This window comes from Leopardus geoffroyi, chromosome C3, assembly GCF_018350155.1.
Source record: "Leopardus geoffroyi isolate Oge1 chromosome C3, O.geoffroyi_Oge1_pat1.0, whole genome shotgun sequence".
Taxonomy (NCBI): Eukaryota; Metazoa; Chordata; class Mammalia; order Carnivora; family Felidae; genus Leopardus; species Leopardus geoffroyi.
Window position 1 is genome coordinate 106,477,590 of NC_059338.1, and position 16,848 is coordinate 106,494,437.

At 41.7% G+C, this 16,848-nt stretch overlaps 1 protein-coding gene across 4 annotated transcripts in view; it reads right to left on the reverse strand.

Moving 5' to 3' along the window:
- Positions 1–16,848, reverse strand: part of GRHL2 (grainyhead like transcription factor 2) — a 168,854-nt gene that overhangs the window by 94,973 nt on the left and 57,033 nt on the right. For all 4 annotated transcript variants that reach the window (XM_045454032.1, XM_045454031.1, XM_045454030.1 and 1 more), the window contains exons 3-4: positions 14,937–15,004; positions 9,617–10,010 (exon numbers count right to left, since the gene is read on the reverse strand). In XM_045454032.1, the coding sequence (XP_045309988.1) occupies positions 9,617–10,010; positions 14,937–15,004 (462 nt within the window). The remainder of the gene's footprint in view (positions 1–9,616; positions 10,011–14,936; positions 15,005–16,848) is intronic.

Here is a 16,848-nt window from a genome sequence, read left to right on the forward strand (position 1 = left end):
GTAAACATGTTGCCAAAATGTCTAAGCTTACAACTTTATCTTTCATCATTTTATATTGTCTTTATAATTAAAAAATTAAATGTGTGGTCCACCTGGAAAACATCATAATCCTTCATGAGACCCGATCACATTGATGGGTCATTACAGCCCTACCTGATTCAGTATGGACAGTCATACCCAAAATGTTTGGGTCATTCTGGTTACAGTTACCAAGTTTCCACAACTGTTTGGAAATCTTTTCACATAATTTGTAGAATGCCCAAAGGCAAGCAGACAGCCAACATCACCGTACTTTACTGTGATTTGATGTGTGCATCTATACATTTCTTAATCATTTGGACTGAGAAAAAGGAGAGTAAAGAGGGTACAGTAACATATATTTTAAAGACGACCCTGAAAGGACTCGAGATATCAGGCAATATTAGAATGTTACATTTAAATTTTGGATATTAGAGGGGCGCCTGGGTGGCGCAGTCGGTTAAGCGTCCGACTTCAGCCAGGTCACGATCTCGCGGTCCGTGAGTTCGAGCCCCGCGTCGGGCTCTGGGCTGATGGCTCAGAGCCTGGAGCCTGTTTCCGATTCTGTGTCTCCCTCTCTCTGCCCCTCCCCCGTTCATGCTCTGTCTCTCTCTGTCCCAAAAATAAATAAACGTTGAAAAAAAAAATAAAATAAATTTTGGATATTAGAATTCTACAATTTTTTTAGGTGGAAGGAAGGAGACATCTGCTTAAGAGTCTACTGGAAAAAGACAAATGATTCTTCAACTGTCAGAAAATCAGATACTTTCTGCCTCCGTGTCTTGGATCAGCCACCAATTTCTTAGGTCTTATCATTCATTTATTCATTTATCCACTCTTTCAATAAAGACTGAGCATCTGCTTCATGTCAGGCAGTGTGCTAGATGCTATGGGTACCAAAGTGAGCAAAAAGAGAAAAGGTGTGTGCTCTCATGAAACTTCCGGTCTACCAGAGGAAACATATTCATTAAAAATACCATTCATTCAAAAAATCACAAAGTGGTGCCAGCACTCTGGAGAAGAGCAGCAGAGTTCTAGGAGAGCACAGCACGACTGAGAGAGTAAAAAATCAGTCCCAATGACAATCGGCCTTTGTGTACTACTTCTGGTGGCACACGGACAAGACCAACAATGTTTCCAACAGAAGCCCAGAAGACAGGAACACAGCTACGAAAGTGGATCCCACGTCTTCCTTCTAAGGAACTGCTGCTTTCTTAGCAAACGCATCCTCAGTCCTGCTTGGCTTATCTCATCTCCTGAACTATGGTTACCCAATTTCCAGATTGCCTCAGTGACTTCTCATATCCAGTCCAGAGCTGGCTGTCCCTTCCGTAATCCCTCTTTACACTTACCCGGTATAATCCCAAACACTATGAAGACCAACTGCCAACTCTATGTTACAGAGCTGTTCCTAAGGGTCCCCTGCTGAAGCAGGCTAAATAAATGTAGCTTTGATTGCAGATGTGTTCACGGCAGTTGCTGGTAGACTTAGATACAAAGAAAACTGACTCTACTAGAAACTGAAGGAAGAGGGCAGGGAAGGATTTCCTGAGGAAATCACACAGGAGGAAGGGTATGGGAGGTGGCAAAGAATATTCTAGAACAGTGTTGTCCAAGAGAATTTAGTTTAAACATGGAAGTCTTCTATATCTTCTTTGTCCAATACAGTAGCCACAAGTCACATTGAACACTTAAAATGGTAGTTAGTGGGACAGAGAAACTAAATTCTTGATTTTATTTAATTTTCATTGCCACATGTGGCTAGTGGCTATGGCATTACACGGCACACTTCTAGAACGTGGAGCAGCATGCACAAAGGTCCTGAGGGAAGAGGAAGTATTTCAGGTTCACAGAACCGAATGGAGCCCACAGCAGAGAGCACAAGGGGGAAAGAGGTAGAAGATGAGGTGGGAAAGGCAGAAGAGAAGCAGAATATGCAATGCCTTGTATACTCGTTAAAGATTTATATCTCAATCTTAAAAGCGATGGGATTTAAGCGGGGAGTGACATAATCAGATAAGCATTTTGAAAACACTATCCCTGGTACAGTGTACAAAAAAGCAGGCAGTATTATAGGCCAGAGAAACTGACAGATTGGGCCAGCATGGTGGAAGCAGAATGGAGAAAAATGGATTTGAGAAATGTTTAGAAATATTGATAGAATTGATAATGGATGGGGGGGGGGGCAAAATATCAAGAAATATCCTAGTTTCTTGAGAAACCAGGATGGTGGTGCTACCCACTACGGTGGAAAACACAAGGAAAGACTACAGATCAGATTCAGGATAGATGGAGAGTCATACGCAGTTAGATATGAAGGTCTAGAGCAAAGAAGAGAGAACTGGACTGGAGGAAAACATGTGAAAGCCTTTAGAGATACATGACAACTGAAGCTGTGGACATGAAGCCAAGAGCATTTTTAAGAGGAAAGAGTGATCAAAGTATCAAATGGTGCTGCAAAGTACCAGGTGTAACAGATAAGGGCTTCCATGGCCATTGTGTTCGGGAGGTGGGAAGATGACTGCTATCAATCTGAATAACGGGTCATCCAATCACAGCAAATTTGACTACACACAGAGAAACCGAAATCTTCCTAAAGTATAAAATGTATATGCTAAGCGTTTTCCAAAATGTTGGTTGATGCAGAAACAAATGGATGTAATAAAAGGATAGAAATCTGATGGTACCGTATGCATTATATCAATATGTCTAAAATAAACATAGTAAAACCAAGTGCATTAATCACAAGTGAAACTATGTTCCAATTTAGTACTTGATTCAACATTTTTAAGACTTTTATCCTTAAAAAACATTTTTTTTTTATTTGAGTATAGTTGACACACAATGCTAAAGTAGTTTCAGGTGTCCAACATAGTGAGTGAACTTCTCTCTCTATTATGCTACGGTCGCCACAAGTGTAGCTGCTATCTGTCACCATAGGCTTTTACAGTATCATTGACTATATTCCTTAAGCTGTGCCTTTTATCCCCATGGCTTATTCATTCCATAACTGGAAGCCTGTATCTCCCACTCCCCTTCACCCATTTTGCCCATCTCTCCCACTCTCCTTCCCTCTGGCAACCAACAGCTTGTTCTCTGTATTTATAGATCTAATTCTGCTTTTCGTTTGTTTATTCATTTGTTTTGTTTTTTAGATTCCAAAATGAGTGAAATCATATGGTGTTTGTCATTCTCAGACTGACTTATTTCACTTAGCATTATACCCCCTAGGTCCATCCAGGTTGTTGCAAATGGCAAGATCGCATCTTTTTTTTGTGATGGATTATTACTCCATGGTGTGTGTGTGTGTGTGTGTGTGTGTGTGTGTGTGTGTGTGTGTACAAGATATACATATCTTTCTCTCTTTCTTTCTTACTAAAGTATTATTCTTTAAATGTGTGGGAGGAAATGAGCCTAGTTAAAATATTAATCATGCTGGGGTGCCTGGGTGGCTCAGTCAGTTAAGCGTCCAACTTCGGCTCAGGCCACGTTCTCGTGGTTCATGAGTTCGAGCCCCACATTGGGCTCTGTGCTGACAGCTCAGAGACTGGAGCCTCCCTCAGATTCTGTGTCTTCCTCTCCCTCTGCCCCCTCTCCTGCTCATGCTCTTTCTCTCTCTCTCTCAAAAATAAATAAACATTAAGAAAAAACTGAAAAACAATTAATCCTACTGGACAGGGCTTAGATTCACGATAACTTCCAGTTATCAGTCTACAGATGAATATAAAATCACTAACTAACCATCGTAGATCTATTGGGTATGACAAATAATCATTCCTTGCTTTCATTTCAGGATTCTCTGCAAACTATGTTAATTTGACAAGTAACATACCAACGACTGAATTATGAAACACATGGTAGAAATATCTGGTGCTTGCCCATGTATATAGTTCTTCTCATTCCTAAGCACATGACAGAACTAAACTTCTCAGCCCTCTTGCAGTTAGTTAGTTAAGACCATGTGACTAGTTCTAGCCAATGAAAGATGAACGGGAGTGATGCATGTCACTATCAGGTCATAGTATTTACAAGTCAGTCTGCAATCTTCATGATCTCACTTCCCAAGCAGGGGGGCCCAGAGGCCACATATGAAGACAGGAATGTCATAAGATGGAGGGAATCTGGATTCCTGACTCATTAATTAGAAAGAGGTCTGCAGACATGTATCAGGATTCTTACTAATAAGAAATAAACTTTTAGTGTATTAAATCACTAAGACTCTGGTGCTCCTTTATTCATACAGGTAGATAGACTCATTTTAACTGACACAAAATTGTAGTACAGATTAAGCAAATTCTTCTTTCCATTTTGGTTCTTATTATGACTGTACATATAATTTTTCTGTAAAAACTCTTCTTTCCAAGTCTTATAGACCAATAGTAAGCTTCTACAGGACAGAAATCAAAGCAGCACCAGAAGTAAATATTTACCAAATGTTCTTACAAAGGGACTGCACGATAAAATAGCTAAAATCAATCCATTAAAGAACTTTTTAATGTTACCACTGTCTTAAAAAGCCCCCAGCCTCAGTTGAGCCAAACGGCTCACTTCTCTGATATCCACCTACACACAAATACACACACACACACATACAGAAGAATCAGTCTCTAATAAGAAATGAAATTTGTAGGGCACCTGGCTCAGGCAATTAAGCATCTGACTCTTGATTTTGGCTCAGGTCACGATCATAATTAGTGGGCTGGAGCCCCACATCGGGGCCCTGTGCTGACAGCATGGAGCCTACTTGGGATTCTCTCTTTCCCTCTCTGTCTCTGCCCCTCCCCGACTCACATGTGTGCTGCCTCTCAAAACAAATAAACATTTTTAAAAAATAAAATTTGCGGGGCACCTGGGTGGCTCAGTCGGTTAAGCGGCCAACTTCAGCTCAGGTTGTGATCTTGCGGTTTGTGAGTTCGAGTGCCGCGTCAGGCCCTGTGCTGACAGCTCAGGGCCTGGAGCCTACTTTGGATTCTGTGTCTCCCCCTCCCTCTGCCCCTACTGTGCTCATGCTCTGTCTTTCAATAATAAACGTTAGAAAATTAAAAAAAAAAAAAAAAAAGTAAACCCCCTCTCTTATATGTTATGAATTTCTCAATTAGGTTATATAACATTTTAAATAAATAAAATAAAATAAAATAAAATAAAATAAAATAAAATAAAATAAAATAAAATAAAGTAAAATAAAACAAAATAAAATAAAACAAAACAAAACAAAACAAAACAAAACAAAATAAAATAAAATTTGCTAATTCAACAAGAGTCCCAGACATTTTAATAGTTTTCCTGAAAGAAGTACCAGATTTTAGACAAATTTTTCTTAGTGAAATTTACCTGGTGAAATTACTCACCTAATCTTAGAACCAGTTAGCAATGCCATGACTAAAGATAACAACAGATCCATTTAATTTACATCAGATTTAAATACAATATACAAGGTAAACACTGATTTCCAAGACTAGGAGGGCAGCTACACCAAATGTCCTGAGAATAGTCTTCACGTTGAGTTTCACGTAAGTTACTTTCTCATTCCCTTCCAAATAAAACCCCAAATACAATAGTTTCCTTTCACAAGCCTCCTTATCTACAACACAAACACAACTGATAACATACACCCCCAAACAGCATCATGGTTCTGTTGACATTGGGTCACCTCCGTGGACTCTTATGTGACTAATGGGAGATTTCCACACCCGCTGAGAAAAACCTCAGTGGCAAATTTTTAATGAAAAAGCATGTGCCCGACATTCCCATGTGAAGTAAGCTGCTTTTGCTTTCCTCGCTGAAACATCCCAACTGCCTGTGGGCAAATCATAAATATTCAATAATGCCAAAAAGCTTACAAGATCCCTCTTCGGTTAAGAAAAAAAAAAAGTTCTGTTAACTATTTTAAGCAATATGGCCCAGGAAACTATGGAAGCTAACTTTAAGGCATTATTTTTTATTAGAAAGACATTGGAAGTTTAACTATACAGCTACCAGAACTCAAGAAATATGGTAGCCTCTTAAGGGCAGGGGATTTATCATGTGTCACTCTGCTCTTCCCCGATTTCACACAGTACAGCAGGGACTCAGTGGTGACAGAGGGTCACCAGAGCAACTTGCCCACCTAACTCCCTATCGACACTGCAGAGAGCCAGTCCCTTTGGCTCTTCTGAAAGATAAGATACCGCTAATGACATTGACAGAGGACATGCAATTTAAAAAAAAAAGTTGGGGTGAGTCACTCCCTGTCTTTAGGAATGGAAACACTGAGGGTGGGAAGGCCCCGCACAGGTCCTGACGCCTGGCAGCCTGTGATGAGTCCCATCTCTACCACTTACTGCAGTATGACCATGGGCATAGGCCAGCTCCCTGTGCCTCAGTTTACTCACTTGGAAAACAGAGATGACAAAAATAGTACACCCCTCATAGGGTTTGGGTGAGGATTAAATGAGCAGAGCACATAGTAAGTAGGCCCATCAAATGTTTATTATTTTCAAATATTATGATTTAGGGTGCAATCTCAGCCTCAGGTGGTGGCATTTTGTCCCAGCGGCAACTAAACGGGCAGCAGACTGCAAGCATCTGGCACACTGCCACGACACTGACTCCTCTTTAGGAAATTAGAAACCGTCTGTTTCACCTTCTGCCACGATCTTTTATTGTCCTGGGCAGACTGAAAAATGGGAAGCCAATGACCATCATCTCAAACACAGGGGCACGGCTCCTAAATGTTGGAAAAGCTGACCTGAACCAATAGGAAAAAAAAAAAAAAAATGCATTCGATATCCTGGGTCAAAAATTGGAGAACTAACCCACGATTACACTCATTCTACAGAGATCCCAAGGCAACTAAATGGAGACAAGATGTCTTTTTAACAAATGGTGCTGGAACAACTGGATAGTGATATGGAGAAAAAAAACAAAAATGGACCTCAACCCTTCCCTTACTCCATTACAAAAGTCACCTCAAAAATGGATGATAAACCTATATGTAGAGGTGAAACTATTAAAAACCTAGGGGAAAAAAGCAAAAGAAAATCTTTGTGACATTGGGTCATACCAAGACTTCTTAAAAAGTACATAAAAAGCATAAACTAGAAGAGAAAAAATTGATCCAGATTAAATATTGTTGCTCGTTGAAAGACACGGTTAAAACAACAACAACAAAAAAGGCTACCTACCGACTGTAAAACATATAACTGATTTCACATTATTTAAGGAACTCTGAACAATTTAATTAAAAGAAGACAGGTCACTATAAGCTAACTAACTTGGATATAAATTAAATAAATAAAAAATAAAACGAAGAAGACTGGTAACCCCATTTAAAAATTGGGTGAGGGGAGCCTGGGTGTTTTGGTCGGTTGGGCAGCTGGCTTCAGCTCAGGTCATGATCTCACATGTGCGGGAGTTCGAGCCCTACATGGGGCTCTGTGCTGACAGCTCAGAGCCTGAAGCCTGCTTCAGATTCTGCGTCTCCCTCTCTCTCTACCCCTCCCCTGCTCACACTCTGTCTTTCTCTCTCTGTCTCTCAAAAATAAATAAACATTAAAAAATTTGTAAATAAAAAAAAATTGGGCAAAACATTTGAACAGACTTTTCACAAAAGAAGTTGTAAGAATGGGCAAAGAAGCACATGAATGATATTCAACACCACTAGACATCAGAGAAACGCAAATTCAAACCACAATGAGACATCATCACATATCCACTAAAATAGCTCATGTTAAAAAGACTGACAATACCAAGTTTGGGCAAGGATGAGGAAAATGGAAACCCTCATGTACTACTGGTGAGAATGAAAATGGCATGGCCATCCTGTACAGCTGTATCTTATAAAGTTACACATACATTTACCCCATGACCTAGCAATTCTGGTCCTGGGTATTTACCCAGGAAATGAAAGCATACGTCCACATTAAAGCATATATGTAGGGGCGCCTGGGTGGCTCAGTCGCTTAAGCGTCCGACTTCGGCTCCGGTCATGATCTCACAGTCTGTGAGTTCGAGCCCTGCGTCAGGCCCTGTGCTGACAGCTCAGAGCCTGGAGCCTGCTTCGGACTCTGTCTCCCTCTCTCTCTGCCCCTCCCCTGCTCATGCTCTGTCTCTCTCTGTCTCAAAAATAAATAAACATAAAAAAAAAAAAAAAGCATACATGTGAATGTTCACAGCAGCACTACTCACTCATAATAGCCAAAACCAGAAGCAACAAAATATGTCCATTAACTGGTGAACAGATATATCACAAACAAATTGTGATAATATGCTTACCATGGAATATTTAGCAAGTAAATAAACGATTAACGATTATTTAGCAAGTAAATAAACGATTAACAAAAGCAACAAAATAGAAGAATCTCAAGTGAAAGAAAAATTGAAACTATAGTGACAGAACGCAGGTTAGTGCTTGCCCAGAGCAAGAGAGAGGAGAAGGTTTCAAATACAGAGGCTCAAGAAAACTTTAAGGGTGAGGGAACTTTCTATTGATTCTGATGTTGATTCTGATACAACTACCACAATTTTCAAGCTGGTGAATCTAATTAATTTTTTTTTTTTTTTACATTTATTCATTTTTGAGAGACAAAGAGAGACAGAGCACAAACAGGGGAGGGGCAGAGAGAGAGGAAGACACATAATCTGAAGCAGGCTCCAGGCTCTGAGCTGTCAGCACAGAGCCCGACGCGGGGCTCGAACTCACAAACCGCGAGATCGTGACCTGAGATGAAGTTGGACGCTTAACCGACTGAGCCACCCAGGCACCCCTCAAGCTGGTGAATTTAAAACAAATGAGCAAAGAACCTTGTTTCTGTAAGTTCTACAGGCACATGAAAAGAATATGTGGTCTCTACTTGTAAAGTATAAAATGTACACGCGTATACACACTTGATTGCTGATAATACAAATTCTTTCTTGAGTATTCAATCATACTAGGTCTTAAAGAGTCACACTGTTTCAAAAAATGCACAGGCAACATCTTTAGCTACCTTTTGGAAGGTTACAAACTAGATGAGGTCTAGAAAATTATTAAAATACATGTGTCTGGGTGGCTTAGTAGGTTAAACATCTGACTATGGCTCAGTTTGTGATCTCAAAGTTCGTGAGTTCAAGTCCCATGCAAAGCTCTGCTGTGATGGTGCAGAACCTGCTTAGGATTCTCTCTCTCTGCTCCCCTCTCCCACTTATTTTCTCTCTCTCTCTACCTCTCTCTCTCAAAATGAAAAATCAAATGAAAACTTTAAGAAAAAACTTTTTTGAGAGGAAGAGAGCGCGCACGAGCAGGGGAGGGGCAGAGAGAGGGAGGGAGGAAAGGGAGAGAGAGAGAGAGAGAGAGAGAGAGAGAGAGAGAGAGAGAGAGAGAATATCTTAAGCAGAGCCTGTCTCAGGGCATGATCTCACCATGACATCGTGACCTGAACGGAAATCAAGTCAGAGGCTTAACTGACAAAGCCACCCAGGCGCCCCTAAAACCTTGTTATACAGATACAAACACACGTTTTGAACACTCTGAACTCACAGTTTTAATTACTTGATCCCACTCCAAAAGCAAACAGAAACAAAACTAGCTGGGGGTTCTGGGTTGAGGTTCTGGCTGCTGCGGACACAGCCAGGGACTCACCTCTGCGGTTCCGTCCTTGAAGCTCTCGCTGTAAGTGCTGTCGGGGGTGCTGCGCTGGTCATCCTTGAGGTAGGTGCTATGGCTGGCCATGGAGGGCACACCATACTGGGTCTGTTCAAAGATAAGCACACGTTGCTCCTCGCCATCTCCCCGGGGACAGTGCACGGGCGGGGCCATGAACACGGGTGTGAAATCTTCAGCTTTCACCACCGTGATTCCGGACACCGGGATGATGGCCGGGCTCTCGGAGATGTTTGTGCTGTACTGTTCCCGTTTCGAATTCTCCAGGTGGTCTTGATTTAGGGAAAGGTTCACTGGAACAGTCTTTAGGACCTGCACTCGGTTTTCTCCTCCAGTCAGATTACTCTGGGCTTCACTGGTGCCAAGGCAGTTTCTGCATGTTTAAACCCCCCACCCCCCCCCCAACATAACAGAATTAGAAAGATCACCACTTTGCGACTCCTAATAAAATAACAGGGGCCAGCAACAACCAGTGGATGTTAATGCCATTAGGGAAAAAGCTGATGGTGAACTTTACAAGGGAATGCAGTGGATCTTCGCATGACTAGAGGTAGGACAGTTGTTCCCGGAACCATGCAAATTACCCCGCCTATAAAGTGCAGTTGGGAAAAGGGGGAAAAAAAAAAAAGTTGACCCTGAATTTAGGCAAGCCTTAGATCTAACTCTGTATTTCTCTCAGGAAATACAGAAGGATGGAAGAATAACTTAAATAAAATCAAAAGGGAACAATCATACAAACAGAATGTAACACATCTTACTGACCTGGTTTCTTCAATAAGTTAGAGGCATGAAAAAAAGAAAGGAGGGTGGGAAGCTTGTTCTAGAGTAAGAGATTTGAAAGACATAACAATCAAACAGGATGAGTAGATCTTGTTTGGATCCTGATTTGAAAAGCCAAAGAGGCGTTTTGAGACAATGGGATCTTTGAGGCAATTGACTATGGACCTCAAGTGAGGTGATTATTAAGGAAGTATTGTTCATTTAGTTATGATAATGATTTTGAGATTATGTAATAAAACGTCCTTTTTATTTAGAGATATAAATGAGAAGTAGCTAGAGATGAAATGACATGATGTCAGGAACTTATTTCAAAGACTACTGCAATAAAAAAAGAGAGAGAGAAAGAGAAAAGGTAGACATGAAGCAGGTGTAACCAAAAACTACCACTGCTGAACCTGGAGAATGGGGTGGGTATTTGGGGGTTCATTATACTGTCCTCTTTACTCCTGGATATGTTTGAAAACTTTCAAAAGAAAAAGTTATAAAATAGTTTTTTTTAGGGGCACCTGGGTGGCTCAGTCAGTTGAGCGTCCGTCTGGCTTCAGCTCAGGTCATGATCTCACGGTTTGTGAGTTCAAGCCCCATGTTGGGCTCCGTGCTGACATCTTGGAGCCCGGAGCCTGTTTCGGATTCTGTGTCTCCCTCTCTCTGTGCTCCTCCCCTGCTCATGCTCTGTCTCTCTCTCTCTCTCTCTCTCTCAAAACTAAATAAACATTAAAAAAAATTTTTTTTAAGGCAGGGGCGGGACAATAACTTGAAGGGGGGCAGTGGGAAGAATATATTTCACTGTTCTGTGGGCTAACGTCCTTGCAGGAAAGACAAAAGGCAATGAGAATTTATCATTAAAATATTTTCACTAAATGGAGAAACAACACGAGCTCATTGATACCCTTAGCACTGAATTACTTTTGGAGCTTCGGAGAGTGGCGTCACTGGGCTTATGTAAAACAAGCTCTCTCAGATCTCAGACCTCCTGACTGGTACAAAGAGAAAGGAAAGGATTTGGAAAATTAGTTCTCACCAGGCTAGGATAAAATACTTTCCATTTATACTACAGAATTCTGGGAGAGAACAGAAGCAAAGAGAAATTCGTCAATGGAAGAGTATTGTGGATAGCACAGTGATTTTACTAGCAAAGTCCCTGTGGTCAGTAAAATTTGGGGCACCTCTCATTTATAGATTATTCTGAATGATATGGAGGAAAAAAAATACATATTTTGTATGGAGCCCTATCTCCAATGTCTGTGTTTTGTTTTGTTTTGTTTTTAACTAGCGTGTGTGTGTATATGTGTGTGTGTGTGCTTTAAATTAGTTAGCCCACTAGTGTGGGCTAACTGGCATCTCTCATAGAGAGAAAACTATTTGAATAAAATTGCTTCTTCCCAAAATTGACCTCTCCTGGCCCCTCTGAACTTGCCTAGCTCTCCAGCAGGACTGTGCATTTTTGGCTTTGATTTCTCAGACAAAACCTCAAAGTGAATGAAGCTTGAGGAAAGAATGGCTCCGACATGAATAAAGACACCAGAAAAATACCTAAACTTTTCTGAGTCTGTCACAAATCTGTAGAGATCATTCCAGAAAGTAATTCTTTAAAGAATAAAATTGCAAGGCTACATTCTGGCTTTGACCTGCTTTCATGGTCAGAGCAATACAGTGAATCTGCATATAAGACACAGTGAAATTTAGAAATTACGTTTAATCTGAGTCCAGTTAGCTAGATGATGCCAAACCCAGACCACCCGTTTATGTCAGCATTTCCTAAAACTCCATTGTTTAGAATATTGCATGGAATGTTAACAGATGGTCCTCAAAGACAGGAGTCTGTGATAAAAATCAGTATTCAAAAAAACAAAAAACAAAAACAAAAACTGCCATAACAAACCCAGCCTGGGTGGGTCACAAACATCATGAACACAGAAAAGGCTCCCAGGCATTCCTTCGCCTGTTTCATTATAACCCGGAATTTCCCAAACTAATTTTACCCCAGACTCTTTTGTGGAGGATTAACTAGTAATACATGTGGATAACGTCCTGTGAGTTGGATGTACAAGGGCTGGTTGGTCTACACTGATTAGCTACCAAAGCAAGTCTCCAGTTTCTACTCTTCTGGACTTTTATAAGCACACACCTACTGCCTTCGCCAACAGATTCAAAGCTAACCAACTCCTCTGCGCTTAGAGTCCATTTCAAGCTAAATTTGTTAATTCTCTAATCCACACAAGACACACGAATCCCAAACAAGAGACACAAGTCAAAATATTTGGGGCATTCTTAGAAGCCAACACAAGCGAACTATAGACTCGTATAAACCTATATTGTAAGTAAATATAAATAAACCTATATTATAAACTATAAACCTAGTTGAACCATCGATATTACCACACGATGAGGAAATAATAGACACAGCATCATCCTAGAATGTGTAACTGCCTCTGCAGAACAGCGGTAGTTTTAGAAGCTAGAGAACTTCAGAAAGACATCCAAAAAATGGCTGATTATAGCAAAGTAAGAATTATCGTGAGCTACTGGCTCACCCGCAATAGAATTTAAAGTTGAACCAAATATTGCAATAGGAGGAAAAAAACGCAAGGCTACGAACGGCACATTAAATATGCTTTTTAAAAAATCTGGGGCATGCCAGTGAGACTTTCATTTATTTTTCCAAGTACCAACTTCTACATACAGACAGTTGTAATGACACCATGCAAGCACATGGCACCTTAATTCCTGAATACGCTGCAGATCAAATGATATCCTTGCAAATTACTTTCGACCTGAAGTCTACGAGGTCATAGTTGGTCTACACACAAGGTAGTTCTGTCTGTACCTCACTGCCAGTTTTTTTGAAGCTGCTCCACCGAAATCACAAAATAACCATGAAAGTACGATGAGGGGCTGTCACTCTCCCATATCGTTCTAAAAGATGCTGTAACGACAAATGGTCTCTTCTGTGTATTATGACGCAGACGGAGCACATATTTTAGACGTGTTTTTCCCTGACCCTTCTATGAATACTGGTATACGATTTAGCAGACTGCACCTGCTTGGCTTAATAAATACCGGCTAACAGGAGGAAAAGTCACAAGATCTGAAGAGTATCAGGCTCCTTCTCCATCATCACTGCTACCAACTAGGGTCCCCAAGACAGCGTGCAGCATCAGAAGATTCCTTTAAAACTGCACATCAGATGCAGACAGCCTTAACCTTTGCTAAGGGTGTACTTTGGAGGTGATACACAGCCCAGGGCTGCTGGCTGGTGGGGTGGTTCCTGCTGCCATTCGTGTCATAAGCAGGTCCCATCAAGGCCAGGTAAGATCTGGATATATGAGCTAGCAGGGGATTTCATTTCTCCTGACTTCATATTTCCATATGAAAGAATCACCAGGAGCGCCTGGGTGGCTCAGTTGGTCGGGCAGTTGACTTTGGCTCAGGTCATGATCTCACTGTTCTTGAGTTTGAGCCCTGCATCAGGCTCTGTGCTGACAGCTCAGAGCCTGGAGCCTGCTTTGGATTCTGTGTGTGTGTGTGTGTGTGTGTGTGTGTGTGTGTGTGCGCGCGCGCCCCTCCCCCACTCACTCTCTGTCTCCCAAAAAGATAAATAAATCTTTAAAAAAAATTTTTTTTTAGGAAGAAACACCAAAGGAAAAGCACTGTGGTTTCTCCCCTATTCCTCTGCAGGAAAGGGATATATCTGAATAATGAGTTTGGGAGAAGTAGCTGAGTAAGGTGGTTCAGTCCCTTCTGGGTCCCTCTTTATGTCTGGCTCATCCCGGCCATACAGAGAGGACTCCAGTCACCCCTGCCATACCACAGTGGCCTGTCCCTTCAGGGAGGCTTGCAGTCCTGCCTGAGACTAGGTGAGTAGACATACCTAAGTCAGGATTGACATGTTACAAGCTGCAGATTCAAAAATGGCATTCTCTGTTGGCTTAATCAGAAAGAAAACTGATTTTTTTTCCTTTTCAATCTGTCTGTGTCTTGTGTTTCAATCGGTTCTTAATTCAGGATCGCAGGAAAAGGGGGGTCATGTAATGATTTCCTAACATCTGTCCTGCCCCTGCACCCTCACAGTATGTGCTGCCATGCCTGGTTCTCTACCAACCGCCTCCTGGAGTGAGAAACAGCCCAGTCTCCTTCCTCTCCCCCTCATCAAAAGCAATCTCCACGGGGCTCACTCCCTCAAGGGCTTGATCGTAATTACCCAGCCATGGGATCGATCACAAGAGCTGACCCCGGCAGTACGCTATCTTGCCAGCATTTCACCTCTAACTCGGGATATCCAGGCTTCCAGGAAGGGGGTACATCAAGAACCTGCTGATGACCCTTTGGATGCAATTTGTGGTACCTACTGAGAGATCCAGTTTTGGTCAAGACTCTTCAAAGACAGAGAGAAGAGACTAAACTTTTTGGTCCCAACTTCCCTTAAGAACAAAAATTATAGCTGAATACCATGGTTTTCAAAAACACCGAAAAAGAGTTATTTGGGGAGCCAGGCATATCCCTTTACATAATACCATACCTTTTATCCGGCTCTTCCTGGCTGTCACTTGCTTTGCTTACAGATAGCAGCCTCTTGTCTCGAGGAACCTAGAAATATCACCAACCATCAGTGAGATTCACATAGATGCAATTGTGACCTATGTGCAGAGCTAGAGACCAGCAGAAGTAAAGAAATGAGGTGGAATGTTCTCCGGGAAGAGGTGGCAAATTTGCTACAGGCAGGTGATGGTTAAAGGCGAGTAGCCCGAATGGCAATGACAATGCATCAGACACACAGGGGTGATGATAAACAGAAAGCCATAATGATCATGATTCTGCTACGCACTGCTGACAGGGGCAATTCTGCCTGGACCCGACCACCGCCCAAGCCCGCTCCACCTTGGAAGTGAATGAGGGGAAAGGAACACCATGTGTGGATGGGGAATCTGGACGCTGAAGCAGACAGAAATCATCACGCGTTAACAACAAGCATCCTGTTGAACAACAGGGGCTGACCCGCCACTCTGATGAGGGACTTTGGGTGCTGACACGGAGGACAGCAAACCAGACGTGGGGCTACACTATCTAGTGGGAGAGCAGCATCTAATATACCTGGGCCAGCCTTTAACCACCATCCCCATAGAGTTTGTAGCTTTGCTTCCAAATTCTTCTTCTAACGCACTTTTAGTGTTGTCTTTGCAACCACAATGCCAGCACATTACCTGAAAGGTCATTGAAAAGTACTACTAGAGAAAAGAAACTCCTGCCGGCTGCATTTCTGACCACCATCCAATCACCCTACTGCAGCACGGGTCATTCACATATCTCTGCCATAGTTTCCAAACATATGAATAGTGGGTTTAGATTTGGTGGGTTGGTTGGATGAACGTTTTGTTTGTTCATATATTTTGTTTTGTTTTGTTTTGCTACATCTCCACATCTTCGTGCTAGCCAAACACCTTTGCACTCAAATGCAGCCCTCACTATTTTGACATAAAAGAGCTTTTATGAGAAGCATCCCTCTTCTGGATTCTTCTAGAAATTCTTACAGTTTCCACTCACCTGGATACGTACGCAAGCCAGTCAGATGGATGAAGGAGACAGCATAGCAAGGTGGCTACCAGTCAAGACACAGACCTGTCTGGGTTCGAATCTCAGCTCTATCAGTAACTAAGCTCTGCCTCACTTTCCCCATCGGTAAACCACGCTCAATGGCAGTACTATAACTCAGAGCGTTTTTCAGGAAAATTAAATGAGTTAATTTTTTTCAAAGTACTTGGAGTATCTAATATTTTATAATATTTGTTAAATAAAAATAAGCCAATTTTAAGTCTTCTGTTCACGTGCCAGTGTCGAGGGTCTACAGTATACATTGTAGATAGAAATGAGGTGAATGAGGGGCAACTGGGTGGCTCAGCTGGTCAACCGTCCAACTTCGGCTTAGGTCATGATCTCGTGGTTGGTGAGTTTGAGCCTTGCATAGGGCTGTCTGCTATCAGCACAGAGCCTACTTCCAATCCTCTGTCCCCTTCTTTTTCTGCCCTCCCCCCATTCGTTCATACGGTTTCAAAAATAAATAAATATTAAAAAAAAAAAAAGAAGGCATGAGGTGAATGAAACATAGCTCCTATTATCAACTGAGGATGGACAGATAACATAAAAACATAAACGTTCAAGCATCATTATTCACAATAGCCAAAAGCTAGAAACAACCCAAATGTCCATCTACAGATGAATGAATAAACAAAATGTGGTATATACATAAAATGGAATATTATTCAGCCTTAAAAAGAAAGGAAATTCTGAAGACATGCTCTAATATGAGTCTTGAAGACATTTATGCTAAATCCCATGTGACTCAAATCCACCCACTTTCCTCTGGACGCTTGCCTCCTGGTTCAGCCTCCAACATCTCTTCCCTAGGCTGCTGCATCAGCCTGCCAAATGGTCTC